The 15,000-nt window shown below is 43.2% G+C and overlaps 1 protein-coding gene across 29 annotated transcripts in view; it reads right to left on the bottom strand.

Moving 5' to 3' along the window:
* The window catches only part of LOC113803430 (proton channel OtopLc), a 98,553-nt gene that overhangs the window by 29,079 nt on the left and 54,474 nt on the right, over positions 1-15,000 (bottom strand). For 16 of the 29 annotated variants that reach the window (XM_070122866.1, XM_070122867.1, XM_070122870.1 and 13 more), the window contains exon 2: positions 1-147. This exon is cut by the window's left edge and continues 7 nt beyond it. In XM_070122866.1, coding sequence (XP_069978967.1) covers positions 1-147 — 147 coding nt within the window. Of the gene's footprint in view, positions 148-3,911; positions 4,444-5,356; positions 5,527-15,000 lie in introns of those variants that run through there. The other 13 variants (XM_027354213.2, XM_027354244.2, XM_070122880.1 and 10 more) reach the window with 4 other exon arrangements.

The following is a 15,000-nucleotide window of genomic DNA, read 5'->3' as shown; positions in this document are numbered from 1 at the left end:
TCCTCTTGCGCCGGCTTATCATTGGCGTTCTGGGAGTTGGCGTTCTCTTCGGGAGACACTACGATGTGGGGCGTGGTGGGGGAGGTGAGCAGAGGGGAGGCCGACTGGGCGCCTTCACTTGGCTGGCCTCCATGGACACCCACCCATCTGCAATACGAATACAGACTTGAGAATTAGAGGTGCGCAAACAATAACAGGAGCACTGGGCATTTGCAATACTAACTGCCAGCTGTGGCGAGAGCAAAAGTTGATGATTCACTTGATCACGCCAAAAAGATTATTTTCCTAATACTATATTCTTGCATAACAAACAAAAGTTTGCAATAATCGTGATAAGGGTAGTTTCTTAAGCCAAAATTTCAATAAGCGTTAATAATTTGACAGCATCATCACCAATGACAAGTAATAATTCCACAGCATTATTACCAACGACAATAATAATAATAATAAAAAATACAATTCTATTACAATTTAGGCCTATATCAACAATGTTTATTATTCTAGCTTGCAGGAAAGAAGAGGCAGAGGTAGGTAGGTTGGAGAAGAGGGAAAAGGAGGGAGGGAGGAGAGAGAGAGTGAAAGAGAGAGAGAGGGGGGTGGGGAGAAACGGAGGGAGTGACAAAGTGGGATGAGAAAAGAAACAGCAAACATCAAGCAATAACGTTGGGTCATGATCCCTCTGCACTCAAGCCCAAACTACTACTACCCGATAACCTCACCACAATATATATATATATATATATATAATGATAATAAATCCTCGTTTTTTCCTGGGGTTTTCCTTCTTGTAACATTTCCATAGTGAAGATGCACTCGTATACAAACATGGCTGATTGTGAAGAATAAAACATTTGGTTCGCGTTTTTTATTCATGTGGCGCCATGTTTAGACACTATTAACAACACAGAATGGACATGTGGTAATTTCTTGGAAGATAATGTCCCTTGTTTCGCCCTTTTCTTCCGTTTGCCTGTCCGCCTCTTTCTTCCTCCACTCTCCCCTCTCCCCTTCTCCCTTTCTCCCTTCACTAAAAGCCATAACGACCATGAAAGTGTGTACAACCTGCGTTCGTTCTTTGTACGTCCAGACACGCCAGGATAGAGGGATTGATTCAATTCCTTTGAGAAAAGGCGCGATAAAGAATTCTATACCGAAATATATATCTATATATGTATATTACATCACATAATCAAATGCAATATGCTACTTCTAGATGCTGCATTGTGAAACTCATTCTCACTCGTCTTCCGAACAAGATGGGCATAAAACCAGAAAACGGGTACAGGACTATAGGCCTTAATGAGAGAACCCGGGGACTTTTACCCGAATTATGCCTCATTAAGGAATTCACAGAAACTTGTTATCTGGAAAGCACTGGTAGCAAGCTAGTTCGAGCTGGTGCCGAGCGGGTTGTAGCCATGCAATATTAACTTCATAGTTGATGCTTGTGTTATTACATCACATTGTTTTTTGTCGGCAGCGCTCAGATCTATCTCTTGATGCAGATTGCATTAATATTGTGTCCTTGAATTGGATCTCACTGTTGAGCGCGCGCGTGTGTGTGTGTGTGTGTGTGTGTGTGTGTGAGTGTGTGTGTGTGTGTGTGTGTGTGTGTGTGTGTGTGTGTGTGTGTGTGTGTGTGTGTGTGTGTGTGTGTGTGTGTGTGTGTGTGTGTGTGTGTGTGTGTGAGTGTGTGTGTGTGTGTGTGTGTGTGTGTGTGTGTGTGTGTGTGTGTGTGTGTGTGTGTGTGTGTGTGTGTGTGTGAGTGTGAGTGTGTGTGTGTGTGTGTGTGTGTGTGTGTGTGTGTGTGTGTGTGTGTGTGTGTGTGTGTGTGTGTGTGTGTGTGTGTGTGTGTGTGTGTGTGTGTGTGTGTGTGTGTGCGTGGCGTGTGCGTGTGCGTGTGTGTGTGTGTGCGTGCACGTGTGTGTGTGTGTATGTGTGTGCGTGCGTGCGTGAGTGCATGTGTGTATGTGGCTGGATGAGTGACTGGGTGGATGGATGGGTTCGGTGAATGGGTGGATGAGTGAGGCGAGGTGGGTGGATATAGGCTTAGGTGTAAGTTGATAGGCGTCTGCGTGCGTACTACGTATCCGTGTGTGCGCGTGTGCATGTATACAATTCTTCGTACAGATAAGAGCTAAAGCGAAGACCTGTGTGGACTTGCAACTCTCTCATAAGAAAGTCCAGACCATCTCAATATTACACATGGATTACTACTTACAGATGCATGCAGGTCTCCAAGTGATAAATATTCAATATCAATCTGTTGACTCGCATTAATTTGGGGAATCACAACTAAAACTAGACCTAAGAGTCGCGCCTTTGAATGCGAACGAGGGAACCGAAGAAAATGGGTAACCAACAACAGCAATTAGAAAAAATAATAAACTATATTATCGACGGTATTTTTCTTTTACAACGGTAAAAAAAAACTAGAAGGGCTAGTTTTTTTCGGGGTCTGGAAGTTTCGATAAAAAAAAAAACAAGAATAGTGGAATGACCTTGGCTTCTAAACTCAGCATACCACTGGCCCTTCTTGACGTCAACAAACTCTGGCAGTGGATATCAACGATGCAAAATTACCATTCCATAACCTTGGCCGCGAATACAAAGGTCATTTTATCCTCAAAGGAAAAATAAAACATGTGCCACTAACGATGCTAATGCCCCCCCACACACACACACATACACATAAGGCAGAGTAGAATTATAATTTACATTTCAAGAAGCTTCAAAATGAGGCAACATAATGTAAAGTTCTTAAAAAAGATTCCGAGATATATTCATAACTGCATGTATGCTGTTGCGTACACAGACAGACACACACTAATATATGTATGTGAGACGCAGTGCGTTGTTTTTTTCCCTCGGTGCGTCCTCAGACAATGAACAGGAAAATCCTGCTGACCCCTGGCGACCTGAGCTGAAGTCACCGCCTGCCTTGGACCCCGACTGCTTCCCGCCAGTGACCTTTCAACGGCGACCGGCCACGATGCCATGCGTTCACATGTCCACTAAGTGAGGATGTTGTCTCATCAACCAATATAACACCCACACACGCTCCCAAGTTATCTCCATGATCAGTGTCTCCTCTTCCAGGTTACTCAAGGTGAACCCCGATCATGCACGTCTGGATAAGATTTTTAAAAACATAAATCGTCTCCACTAACACCCCCCTCACCCCCCCCCCCCCACGTTGGGAGGACTCGCCTTCGCCCAAGTCCTAGGACCTCTTGTTACCAACTGGGACCGGTCTAATGCTTACCCACCGGGGCCTTCTTGGTGTCGATATCTATCCACACAATGCAGACGCCCATTCACACTTGCTTTAATTCTATCTTCTCTTTTACTCATCCATTCACTCATTGTTATCTCTACCCAACACTTACGCAACACCTCTCTTGTTTACGTGGACGAACAGCAAACCACACAAAATCTTCAGAAAAAGAATATCAACACACCGGCATACACATGGCGAGCCTCCGCCCGTAGAGCAGGGTGCCAGGCTAAGCGAGCTCGCAAATCATCTTCAACTGCATCCCCCTAATCGCATGTCTGACGCATCCTTTTCACACGGAGGACGAGGTGGTGACCCAGCCTCAATCAAATCAATTACTCGCACATTCATCTGCATTAGTGGTTCTGAACCTTTTCCTCTACGTGTTCCCTCACACCTTTGGTCTGTGGTGAGGCATCCCTTACAAAAAAAAAAAAAAAATGTAAATAAACAAAGAAAGCACGAACACAACGGCATAAAATGCAATTCTAAAATGGGAAGACATCACGCGTAAAAAATAGACAAAACATCCCCATGCTAATGAAGACGGTATCCAAGCAAGAATAAAGCCAAGAGCTCCTTCCCACCCAAGGCACAAAGGAACACGAGGCAGCAAGGCGAGCGCCACACGTACTCGGCACAGAGAATGCAAGCGCCCGGGTCCACCTCGTTGGGGTTGATGGCGTGGAAGTGGAGGTTCGGAGGCTTCTTCTTGAACCGGAACATGGTGCTTGGGCGGCCGAGGTTCAGAAGGATCTCCGCGGAGTGTCCTGCGAGACTCTGCGCTCAACAAACACACACATACGCCTTTAAGCGGATGATACATTTATGTATGCATCGTTACAGACAAGCCTTTGCCGTATGGCATGTCTAAGTTCTTCTGGTTCCCTGCAGATCACGTGCGCACTGCTCTCTTACAAGCCATATATTCATTGATATGTCCTTTTAAACGGGTGATTACGTCTTTTCCAATATGTGAACGCTGTGCTGGCCAAGAAGAGGAGAAAGATAAATCCCGGTCGCTCCATGCCAGGCAGTTTGTCATCGCTGTCATTGCGCGCTTTCCACTGCGATATCCAAGAACACCCATCATCATCGCAGTAAAGTTATTCTCAAACTTATTTTCAGCATTTGCTCTCTTTCTATGGGACATTCACAGAACAATTCTGGAATGCCAGGTACAAAATACAAAGTGCAAATGATGGATAAGATGGCATTCCCTGTGAAGTATGATACTAACTAATAGGGAAATGACGATAAGAATAACCAGTGTTTGGTACATGTACTACTACTATTACTACTACTTTAATTGCTATTAATACTTCAAATGCAAAATCAAGAAGACAATAGCTACCATTGCTTATGATGTAGCTGCTGTTATAAATAGACTATTTCATTATCACTTTATGCTTTTGCAACAACTAGTGAGCAACAACTAGTGATGGCACTGCTATTATTTACTCTTTGTTAGCACAACAAGAACAATAACAAAAAAAAACTAAGAATACTACCTGTACTACTTCAGCAACTTATAAAACAACTTTGATCTTGATGAATGCTAAATTGATGATGGCGTTGGCTATGTGGATTGTTAATAATAATAATAATAATAATAATAATAATAATAATAATAATAATAATAATAATAATAATAATAATAATGCCTATTATTATTATTACAAACTATTATCATCATCACAACAAGAATAATACTAATAATAGTACTACTAAAAATGATGATGGTGTCATCGATATCAATGATAATGATAAACACAGCGCAGACACTTCAAATCATAATGTTCTATTGCACAGCATCACTAAACGTTTTCAAATATTCTACAGAATAACTTCGCACATGAATATCTTTACTGAACGTTGCAATCACGAGAGCGAAGAGTATGTACTGCTACCAAGCAAATTTCTTTTCTTGTTACTACGCAATTTCGGTGCGTTTATTTCCACAGGGCCTGTCACAAACACGCGACGCAATGGCTATTCCCGACATGTCCCGAAAACAGGGACGCCCGACCATCGGATTCCGACGGCCGAGCCGAGCAATTACGCGCAGATTCAACCGACCAACTATCCAGGCGCACTTTTCCCTAAGGCTTCTCTCTCTCTCTCTTTTCGCGTAATATCACGGAGTCACTTGATGCACGAGAGCAAAGCGGACTGGCTTGGCAGCGGTGACCGTGTGGCCGCCCGACCAAGGATCCGATGATGCTGCACCTGTCCCCCTTACCCCTCTCGATGCCAAATCTCGCTACCCGGCCCGCCTTTCCGCCCTTCAGTAGGCGAGCGCCCCCGGGCACGGCTCCTGCGCCTCCCTTTCCTTCCTCTCTCTGCCTCTCTCCCTTCATGGCCTGATGGTGCTACAGCACGATGATGGCTGCTTATTCATGACGGCCGCTTTCCCTAAATATTCAGAGATCCTGGTATAATGTGCTCAAAATGCAATTCATGATAACACATAATATTGTGCGATTATATTGTAGCACCATATATGGGAATGGCCTGACGAAGTGTAGTCTTACGAAAGAGAAAGAAAACAGACAGATATGGACGTCGTATTGACAGAGACGAAAAAAATGTTTCCTTCCTGACAGAAGCGAGAAGAGAAAAAAGCGACAGCATTAAGGTTCAAGTCGCGTCCTCTACCTGCTGAAGGAGACCACCGCCGACCGACCGACGTAAGCAAGTGGCGTACGTGGCCCAGGCAACGAACGCACTCGATTTCGGCAATCTTCTCGAAACCTCGAAACCTAAGAGCTAGACTTTGAAGATTTCTGCAAGATTTCTGCACGCACGATCTCTATCCTTTACTCTTTAATATCTCGAAGAATTAAGCATTTTAATCATACCAACTGTAATTTCTGTCAGACTATACTTTGTACTTTTGTCCCTTTTAGTAGTTATGAAACCGATTCCGAGGAAGTTGTTAACATCCGCTGGTCCTTCATGACCCCGGGATTCAACTGACATTAAGAAAAAAGTTGCTCGGACCACCAGATCTCCGAAAGCCCGGGAGGCATCGGCTGGCGATGCCCAGACCTAACGCCCCTAGACCGGGCGATTTCCCTCCAGACGAGACAATTTACACGCAAATAAAGCCGCACCGCCCTGCCCGAGCCTCCTCTTCTCCCCCTGGGTCGGGCAGGACACAAGGACAGCCAGGAGAGATGTCGGGGCTTCGCTGGGACGGCCGAGGTGTTCCTCCTTCGACGTCAATGCAGATGAGCTGCCAAGGAGGACGCATCGGCATGCTGGCCTTTCAAACCCTATTCCCATTAGAATTCTGCAAGGGCGTGTATGCAAGATGTGTGCGATGTGAAGTCTGATGAAAATCTATTTACGGTCGAGGCCTCTGCCATCATCTGACCAGTAGTAAGCCCAATACAATCTTAGACATCTTAGTAAGCTTACTTTTGAACTGAAGCATAATCGAAAAGATCTATCCCATCTCTTGGGCCGTTCCCAAACTGTACTGTGAATAGGACAAGCTGCCTCGTGCGACTATGTGCACTCTAAATGCCGTTTTCATTTTTAAAGGCCTTTGAAGAGATCTCGCGCAAAACCAGAGCAACCTACGAGGAATACGAACTTCTGGTTATGATTCTCGTCAGCATTCTTCTCTTTCCTCCTGTCCCTGCATTTGACCATTCCATTCTGGTATCATCACAACATCACTGTTCATTAGATCCATCAAAACACAAACACTCAAACTATAAGCGTAACACCAATGGAAAAGACAATAACTCGAACCTTTCACACAACTTGCACGACCTAAAAAAATCAAGCGAACAACAACAAAATAATAACAAGAATAATAAAGCAAAAATAAAAATAAGAATAAGAAAAAGAAATGCGAAGAGTAATACACATTTACACGTACTTTCCACCAATGACTCCCAGCACGTCGACTGACCTGAAATCAGCGTCCTTCTCGCTCCTTGGCCGCCGGAACTTGGTCGACTTACGATTAGACGAAGTGATAAATACGGACGTGCCTACTGTCTGGGATATTTATTGGGTCAAGGTATAGCCCACAGCGTGAAAGAGAGGGAGAGAGAGAAAGAGGAAGAAGGACAGGAAGGATGATGGGTTGAGAAAGGGAGTGAGACAGAGATGAAGGGTGTAGGGGTAGATAAAAGGGAGGGGGAAGGAGGGGGAGATAGGGGAGAGGGGGAGGGAGGATGAGGGGGGGGAGATAGGGGAGAGGGGGAGGGAGGATGAGGGGGGTGAGAGAGGGAGGTAGGGAGGGAAGGGAGAAGAGAGGGAGGTAGGGAGGGAAGTGGAGAGAGAGAGAGACAAGGGGGGGATAGGGGGAAATGGGGAGAGAGAGAGAGAGAAGAGAGAGAAAAAAAGAGAGAGAAAAAGAGAGAGAGAGAGAGAGAGAGAGAGAGAGCGAGAGAGGGGGAGGGAGGATGAGGGGGGGGAGATAGGGGAGAGGGGGAGGGAGGATGAGGGGGGTGAGAGAGGGAGGTAGGGAGGGAAGGGAGAAGAGAGGGAGGTAGGGAGGGAAGTGGAGAGAGAGAGAGACAAGGGGGGGATAGGGGGAAATGGGGAGAGAGAGAGAGAGAAGAGTAGAAAAAAGAGAGAGAAAAAGAGAGAGAGAGAGAGAGAGAGAGAGAGAGAGAGAGAGAGAGAGAGAGAGAGAGAGAGAGAGAGAGAGAGAGAGAGAGAGAGAGAGAGAGAGAAAAGAGAGAGGGTGAATAACGGTATGAAAGGAAAGGAATACATGACATTTGCACAAACCCGTAACCAGCCACCCATAACTAATTTTTTTCTGGTCTACCCTCTTTCTGTGTCACTATCTCTATATCTGCTGAATGGCAAAACGGTCTACCTTGCTAATGCTATGCACTAATAAGGTTTACTGAAAAGAGAAACGTCAGTTTCGAAATCCTTTTCAACGATTGAAGGAAAGAAAAGTGCGTTTGGTCTTTCGCTTTCTTTCTCTCTCTCTATCTCTTTCTCTTTTCCTCCGACTTTCTCTCTCTCCCGAACTTCCTCCATGCTTTCTCTCTCTCTCTCTCTCTCTCTCTCTCTCTCTCTCTCTCTCTCTCTCTCTCTCTCTCTCTCTCTCTCTCTCTCTCTCTCTCTCTCTCTCTCTCTCTTTCGCGCTCTTTCTCTTTCTATCTCCCTCTCTCGGTCTTTCTCTTTCCCTCTCTAGCTCTTGTCCCAACCCTCCCTCTCTCTCTCTCTCTCTCTCGTTCTTTTTTCTATCCGCTCTCTCTCTCGCTTTTACTTTCTCTCTCTCGCTATCACTTTCGCTCTCTCACTATACACACACACACACACACACACACACACACAGACATACACACACACATATATATATACATATAGATATAAATATACATACATACATACATACACACACATACACACACACACACACACACTCATATATATATATATATATATATATATATATATATATATATATATATATATATATACATATACATATATATGTTTATATATACAGACATACAAATATACATGTATATACATATATATACATATGTATATGTAATATATATATATATACACACATACACAAACACACATATACATACATATATACATAGGCATACATACCTCTACGTATATATGTATATATATCTATGTATATATATATGTATGTGTATAATATATATATATATATATATATATATATATATATATGTGTATATATAGTATATATATATATTATATATATATATCATATATATATATATATCATATATATATATATATATATATATATATATATATATATATATATATATATATATATATACATACACATATATATAGACACATAAGCACACACACACACACACACACACACACACACACACACACACACACACACACACACACACACACACACACGCACACACACACACACACATATATATATATACAAACATGCAAATAATCTATTTTGCCACAGATCTGCGCTATGTCAATAACCTGTCAAAACCCCAGTGGCCTTGCAGTACGCCATAACCCGACAGCAAAGTGTTATCTCCCCGTACCAGAAATTACGATCACGGTATTTTACGTAGAAAAAAAAAACGTTACCTCTCATCGAACGAATACTAAATCACAAAAGGACCAACTTGTCTTTCCTTCTCATCTCACAGAACCAACAGCAAAGGGGCCTTCACACCTGTACCTGTAGCTTCCTATACAGAGTTCTCGATTTTTCTCAGAGTGGCAACAAGTGAGCCCTCTGAACACCAAGAACAGGTTTTTGTTGTGGACACGCCTGCCTTTCCTTCATTCCAGATGTTTCCATTTAAATATTGTGATGATTTATCTGTATGTCAGTCTCGTGCCAATACGTACATGTCCCTCACTTAATCTGACCTATACTGAATGTCATGTCATGCGTAAACAAGTCCGTCTCACGCGCATGAAAAGTCTTTAAAATCAGAAAAAAATCGCGACCACGAACAAAATTCGCGAAAGAAAGAGAAAACTGGCAACAAAATATGACGAAATCCCTCTTAAACCACAAACAACAAAGTGAAGCGAGGGATAATATGGACCTTCCTTACAGCCCCACCTGATCGCCCTTGGTTACTCTTCAGCTTATGTAACTGGACGACGGTCTTGATTGCCTTGCAGTCGGCGGCCGCTCGATAATTCCAGCTCGCTTTTCCTGTACGCTACTCCCTCCCATGACCGGATTCAGTTAAGGGAGCGTCTTCAATTCCGTCGATCGAAGCTGGCACGTTAATAATCCAATTATCGTCTACCGCGTAATAGAAATGTTAGGCTTTATCCTGCATAGATCTTGGCGTAATGTTTATACTTATCTTTGGTTTTACGAATCCAGTGTATATCTAGTATGCAGTCAATCTCGATTACCTTGCACTCCTCGAGCAACTCTATAATTCCAGCTCGATTTTCCAGCACAGAATCTTATTTCCATGATCTCTGGCAAATTCATTTTAGGTATGTATTCCGTCCACCGAAACTGACACGTAATACTCAAACGATCGACACGTACCATTTCTGAAAATGTTATGGATTACCCTGCACCGATCCTAGCTCGATGGATATATAATTATCCTCGTTTAATGAATATAGTGCACAGTACAGTACGCGACGACATCCATGCAAATCGCCCGCAACAGGTGCAGCGACGTGGCGACCAGAGACGACACGCGAGCTGCCGTTCAAGTACCCCTCGTGACGTCAGCACGGCGCCATTACGGATAGGGCGAGAGATTTTCGCCCTTATTCAAGATCGCATCTAACAGGGGACGTTCGCCTTTTACAACAGGTCACCCCGTGCTCTCAACGGCAGCTTGGTTGAGTAATTGGCTTGTTTTGACGTTGCAAACCTGATACGAGCGTCTTCTCCCTCTCCGGTTGGTCGCCCTGGCTTATTTGGAACCCAACTGGAGTACGTAAGGGACGACCTCGCGCTCCTGTTCGAATGAAATTAACTTATTCGGTGTACGGGGAGAACGCATTGCCTCGGCGAAGCTCTGCTACTACTTCCTCGTGCTCGTTAGGGTAGCATAGGATAGGGTTTGGATAGCTTAAGATAGGACAGGATATGTTAGATTAAAAAAAGTTAAGGGATGAAATAGGGGAGAATATAAGATAGAACATAATAGGGTAAAATAAAATTTAAAAATGTTAAAGTTGGATAAAATACTTTTAGACAGAAAAAGGTTAAGATAGGGTAAAATATGCTATGATAAAACATGTCAAGACAGGAAGAGTTAAGATAGGATAAAATAAGATAAGATAAAATATGCTAAGATAAGACATGACAGGACAGGCTAGGCTAGGATAAATGAGAAAAGAAAGAGCTAATATAAGACAGGCAAAGTTCGTTTTGGGACAGGTCTGCAGCAGGTCAAGATAGGATGGGATAGGATAGGTTAGGGAATTCTACATTGGGCTAAGGGTCGGGGAACAGAAGGACTAGGGAACAAGGTCCGCAGCCTTTATTGCTGTGGAAAAAAAACACGTCTTCCCTGTTCCCTTTTCATGTTCTTTCTGCTTACTCTGGATGAGGTTTTAATTAACATGACTTTTAAAAAGGTTTATTACCCTGGTGACGGAGGGTGAGTATTGAGGGAAGGGGGGGGGGATGAAAACTTTTTGATATATATTATATATATATATACACATATATATATACAGTATATATACTTATTTTTTGGGCTAAACATTCGGTGGACACAATAACTGTTACCCCAGCAGGATGTTAAAAAAAACTGAAATAATAAAAAAAAACTAAAAATAAAAAATAAAAAGAAACGATTCTTCAGCTATTACAATTCTACGAGAAAAAAAGCACAAGCTCAAGAACTACTACGCTTTTTCACATTCCCTGTAGCATGTGAACCATGTTCCATCTTCTTATCATAAATGGGAACATCCTAACCTCTTCTCCCCCTCTACAAAAAATCCTTGATTATAAATAGATTCCTAAATAACAGTTCTTGGCATCTCCTAGTGCATCTAAACCTGACACTCTTCATAATGGGATGATTGGAAACTGTTCCTAATCCCCCTCCACTCTCTCACGCCAGATCCTGCGTTCTAATCCTTCCTATAATTTCTTCCTCCACGTTCCGCAGAGTCGTTGTGAGCGTGTGACTCTTAAGATATTTGAACCTTATGGGATTAGCTTCGAAGAGCCTACAAGTCATCCGCAACCGAGTTCCGAAATGTTTAGAGTTTATTTGCTAAACCTTTATTTAAAACCCTGATTGCTAAATCTATACGTTTTATTCTATTTTTAATAACCAAGAATGAAACTATGATTACAATTCCACACCGTAGTTGTTTTGGCAAAAAGAACAAAAAACTCCACAATGTATAAGTTAATAATAAGAAAGAAAGAAAGGAAAAAACGAATGTTATCACAAACTACGGAGAAAAAAAACATTCCACGTTGAGTTAAAGGTGGGTCAAGATAAAAAACACACGAAGGAATGTGAGTAGTAAAATAAAAAAAGGAAAATCAACAAAACCAAATGTCAGAATGAATCTGCGTCCACGACGTGGCATGGCCACTTGACGACAGTAAGGTATGAACTGATAATTATGAACCCGTCGAAAACATCCAGAAAGATCGGCAAAGCAAAAACATAAACAAGTAAACATATCCGGTTCCTGAACACCTGAAAGCCATCGGGTCCTAAAACAGGTACCATCGCACCGAAATCACGAGTAGGTCGTTGTAACTGCATACAGAAACCGTATATAATTTCGATTATTTACGGCACATCTCCTGTCTTCGATCTTCACTAACCTGGCAGTTACCGGCGAGAGAAAGGGGGGAAATAGGCCTAAGCGTCACCACCCAGCAGCCACCGAGTTAACCAGCTAAATACTACTCTCGCGCGCATCACTGAATAAATGAGACCACTCCGATCTATCACAATCAATCTCTTGCATCCTTTCGGGAATAATAAAGAGAGTGGTTCGGCCGGGCAATATATTCTCTCGCAGCATGAGTCCTACGAGTCCTTCGCCGTTGCCTCCAGCCTTCAGGACAAAGGGCAAGGGACACGAGGGACGCAAACTGGCACACACTCGCTGGCAAGCACTACCCTGCATCGACCAGCCTAAACGAGGGGCGCGGTCGGAACCCGGGCGTCCATTAAAAAAAAGAAGAAAACAGCTCAAGGTGGAAACCAGTTGAACTCAGTGGATGCTCAGATCTTTATCATAATGGGGTCTGGAACTATGTTCAGTTCATTTATCATTATAATCATCTATCTTTCAAGTATAACAAACCCATATTTTTAGGTGCGTGTCAAGATATAAAAGCAGAGCGCACCTTACCCCAAGCCACAAACGCGCACGCGTGCACAAACGCACGTACGTACACATGCCCACGCACACACACAGACACAGACACACATGCAGTGACGGACATACGTTTACATATATTCATCTTTTCTATCTCCTTGATCCCCATCCTTATCTTGATCCTCCCTGGGCTTGGAGGTTTGTTTGTTTGTTTTTCCTGAACAGTTCAGTTGCTAGGCGTCTGGGATAATTTTCTTTGCTTTTCCTCCTCGGCCTCGGCAAGGGATAGATTTGCGTTGTAGCCCAACCTAAGGGATTGTTCAACTCGGATCATAAATATACTAGTCATGGTAGGGGTTATGGCGATCATGAAAGCAATCATAACAATAATACAAAAATCATGACAATAATAACAATGACTCATAACCTTGAAAGCAAGAAACAAAACCAATAGTAAAACGTGTGATATTATAGTATTTCAAAAGTTGGTATATTTTGGACATTATCTCCAATGTTATGTTCAAGTGAGCCACATCGGACGATGGCTTTCTCTCTCTCTCTCTCTCTCTCTCTCTCTCTCTCTCTCTCTCTCTCTCTCTCTCTCTCAATCTCCCCATCTCTCTCAATCTCTCTATTTCCCCATCTCTCTCAATCCCTCTATCTCCCCATTTCTCTCAATCCCTCTATCTCCCCATCTCTCTCAATCCCTCCATCTCCCCATCTCTCTCAATCCCTCTATCTCCCCATCTCTCTCCACCCCTCTATCTCCCCTTCTCTCTCAATCCCTCTATCTCCCCATCTCTCTCAATCCCTCTATCTCCCCATCTCTCTCAATCCCTCTATCTCCCCATCTCCCTCAACCCCTCTATCTCCCCATCTCTCTCAATCCCTCTATCTCCCCATCTCCCTCAATCCCTCTATCTCCCCATCTCCCTCAACCCCTCTATCTCCCCATCTCTCTCAATCCCTCTATCTCCCCATCTCCCTCAACCCCTCTATCTCCCCATCTCTCTCAATCCCTCTATCTCCCCATCTCCCTCAACCCCTCTATCTCCCCATCTCTCTCAATCTCTCTATCTCCCCATCTCTCTCAATCTCTCTATCTCCCCATCTCTCTCAATCTCTCTATCTCCTCATCTCTCTCAATCCCTCTATCTCCCCATCTCTCTCAATCTCTCTGACTCCCCATCTCTCTTAATCTCTCTATCTCCCCATCTCTCTCAATTTCTCTATCTCCCCATCTCTCTCAATTTCTCTATCTCTATCTCCCCATCTCTCTCAATTTCTCTATCTCTATCTCCCATCTCTCTCAATTTCTCTATCTCTATCTCCCCATCTCTCTCAATTTCTCTATCTCTATCTCCCCATCTCTCTCAATCTCTCTATCTCCCCATCTCTCTCAATCTCTCTATCTCCCCATCTCTCTCAATCTCTCTATCTCCCCATCTCTCTCAATTTCTCTATCTCTATCTCCCCATCTCTCTCAATTTCTCTATCTCTATCTCCCCATCTCTCTCAATCTCTCTATCTCCCCATCTCTCTCAATCTCTCTATCTCCCCATCTCTCTCAATCTCTCTATCTCCCCATCTCTCTCAATTTCTCTATCTCTCTCTCCCCATCTCCCACTCTCTCTATCTCTATCTCTCCCTCCCTCCTTCCCTCTATGTAAGAAGCATACACTCCTTACAATTCATGCGTATTCGCCATTTTTCAGACGAATCATCATATGAAGACGAAAAACATGTTCATGAATAGCAAAACATTCTAACACGCGACTGAACTCCTCAGTATAGTGGATTTTCTACGCCGTTCGGGGAAAACAGTACGATCGAATTCCATACTTTTATTTCTTTAATTATCTGAACGAACTCTGCTACTGGTAGTGGGGAAGAAAAAAGATTATCAATTTATTCTATCTAAAATA

The sequence above is a fragment of the Penaeus vannamei genome, chromosome 6 (genome assembly GCF_042767895.1).
Source record: "Penaeus vannamei isolate JL-2024 chromosome 6, ASM4276789v1, whole genome shotgun sequence".
In the NCBI taxonomy this organism is placed as follows: Eukaryota; Metazoa; Arthropoda; class Malacostraca; order Decapoda; family Penaeidae; genus Penaeus; species Penaeus vannamei.
Note: the sequence above shows the minus strand (reverse complement) of the source record. Positions and strands in the feature narration are given on the sequence as shown.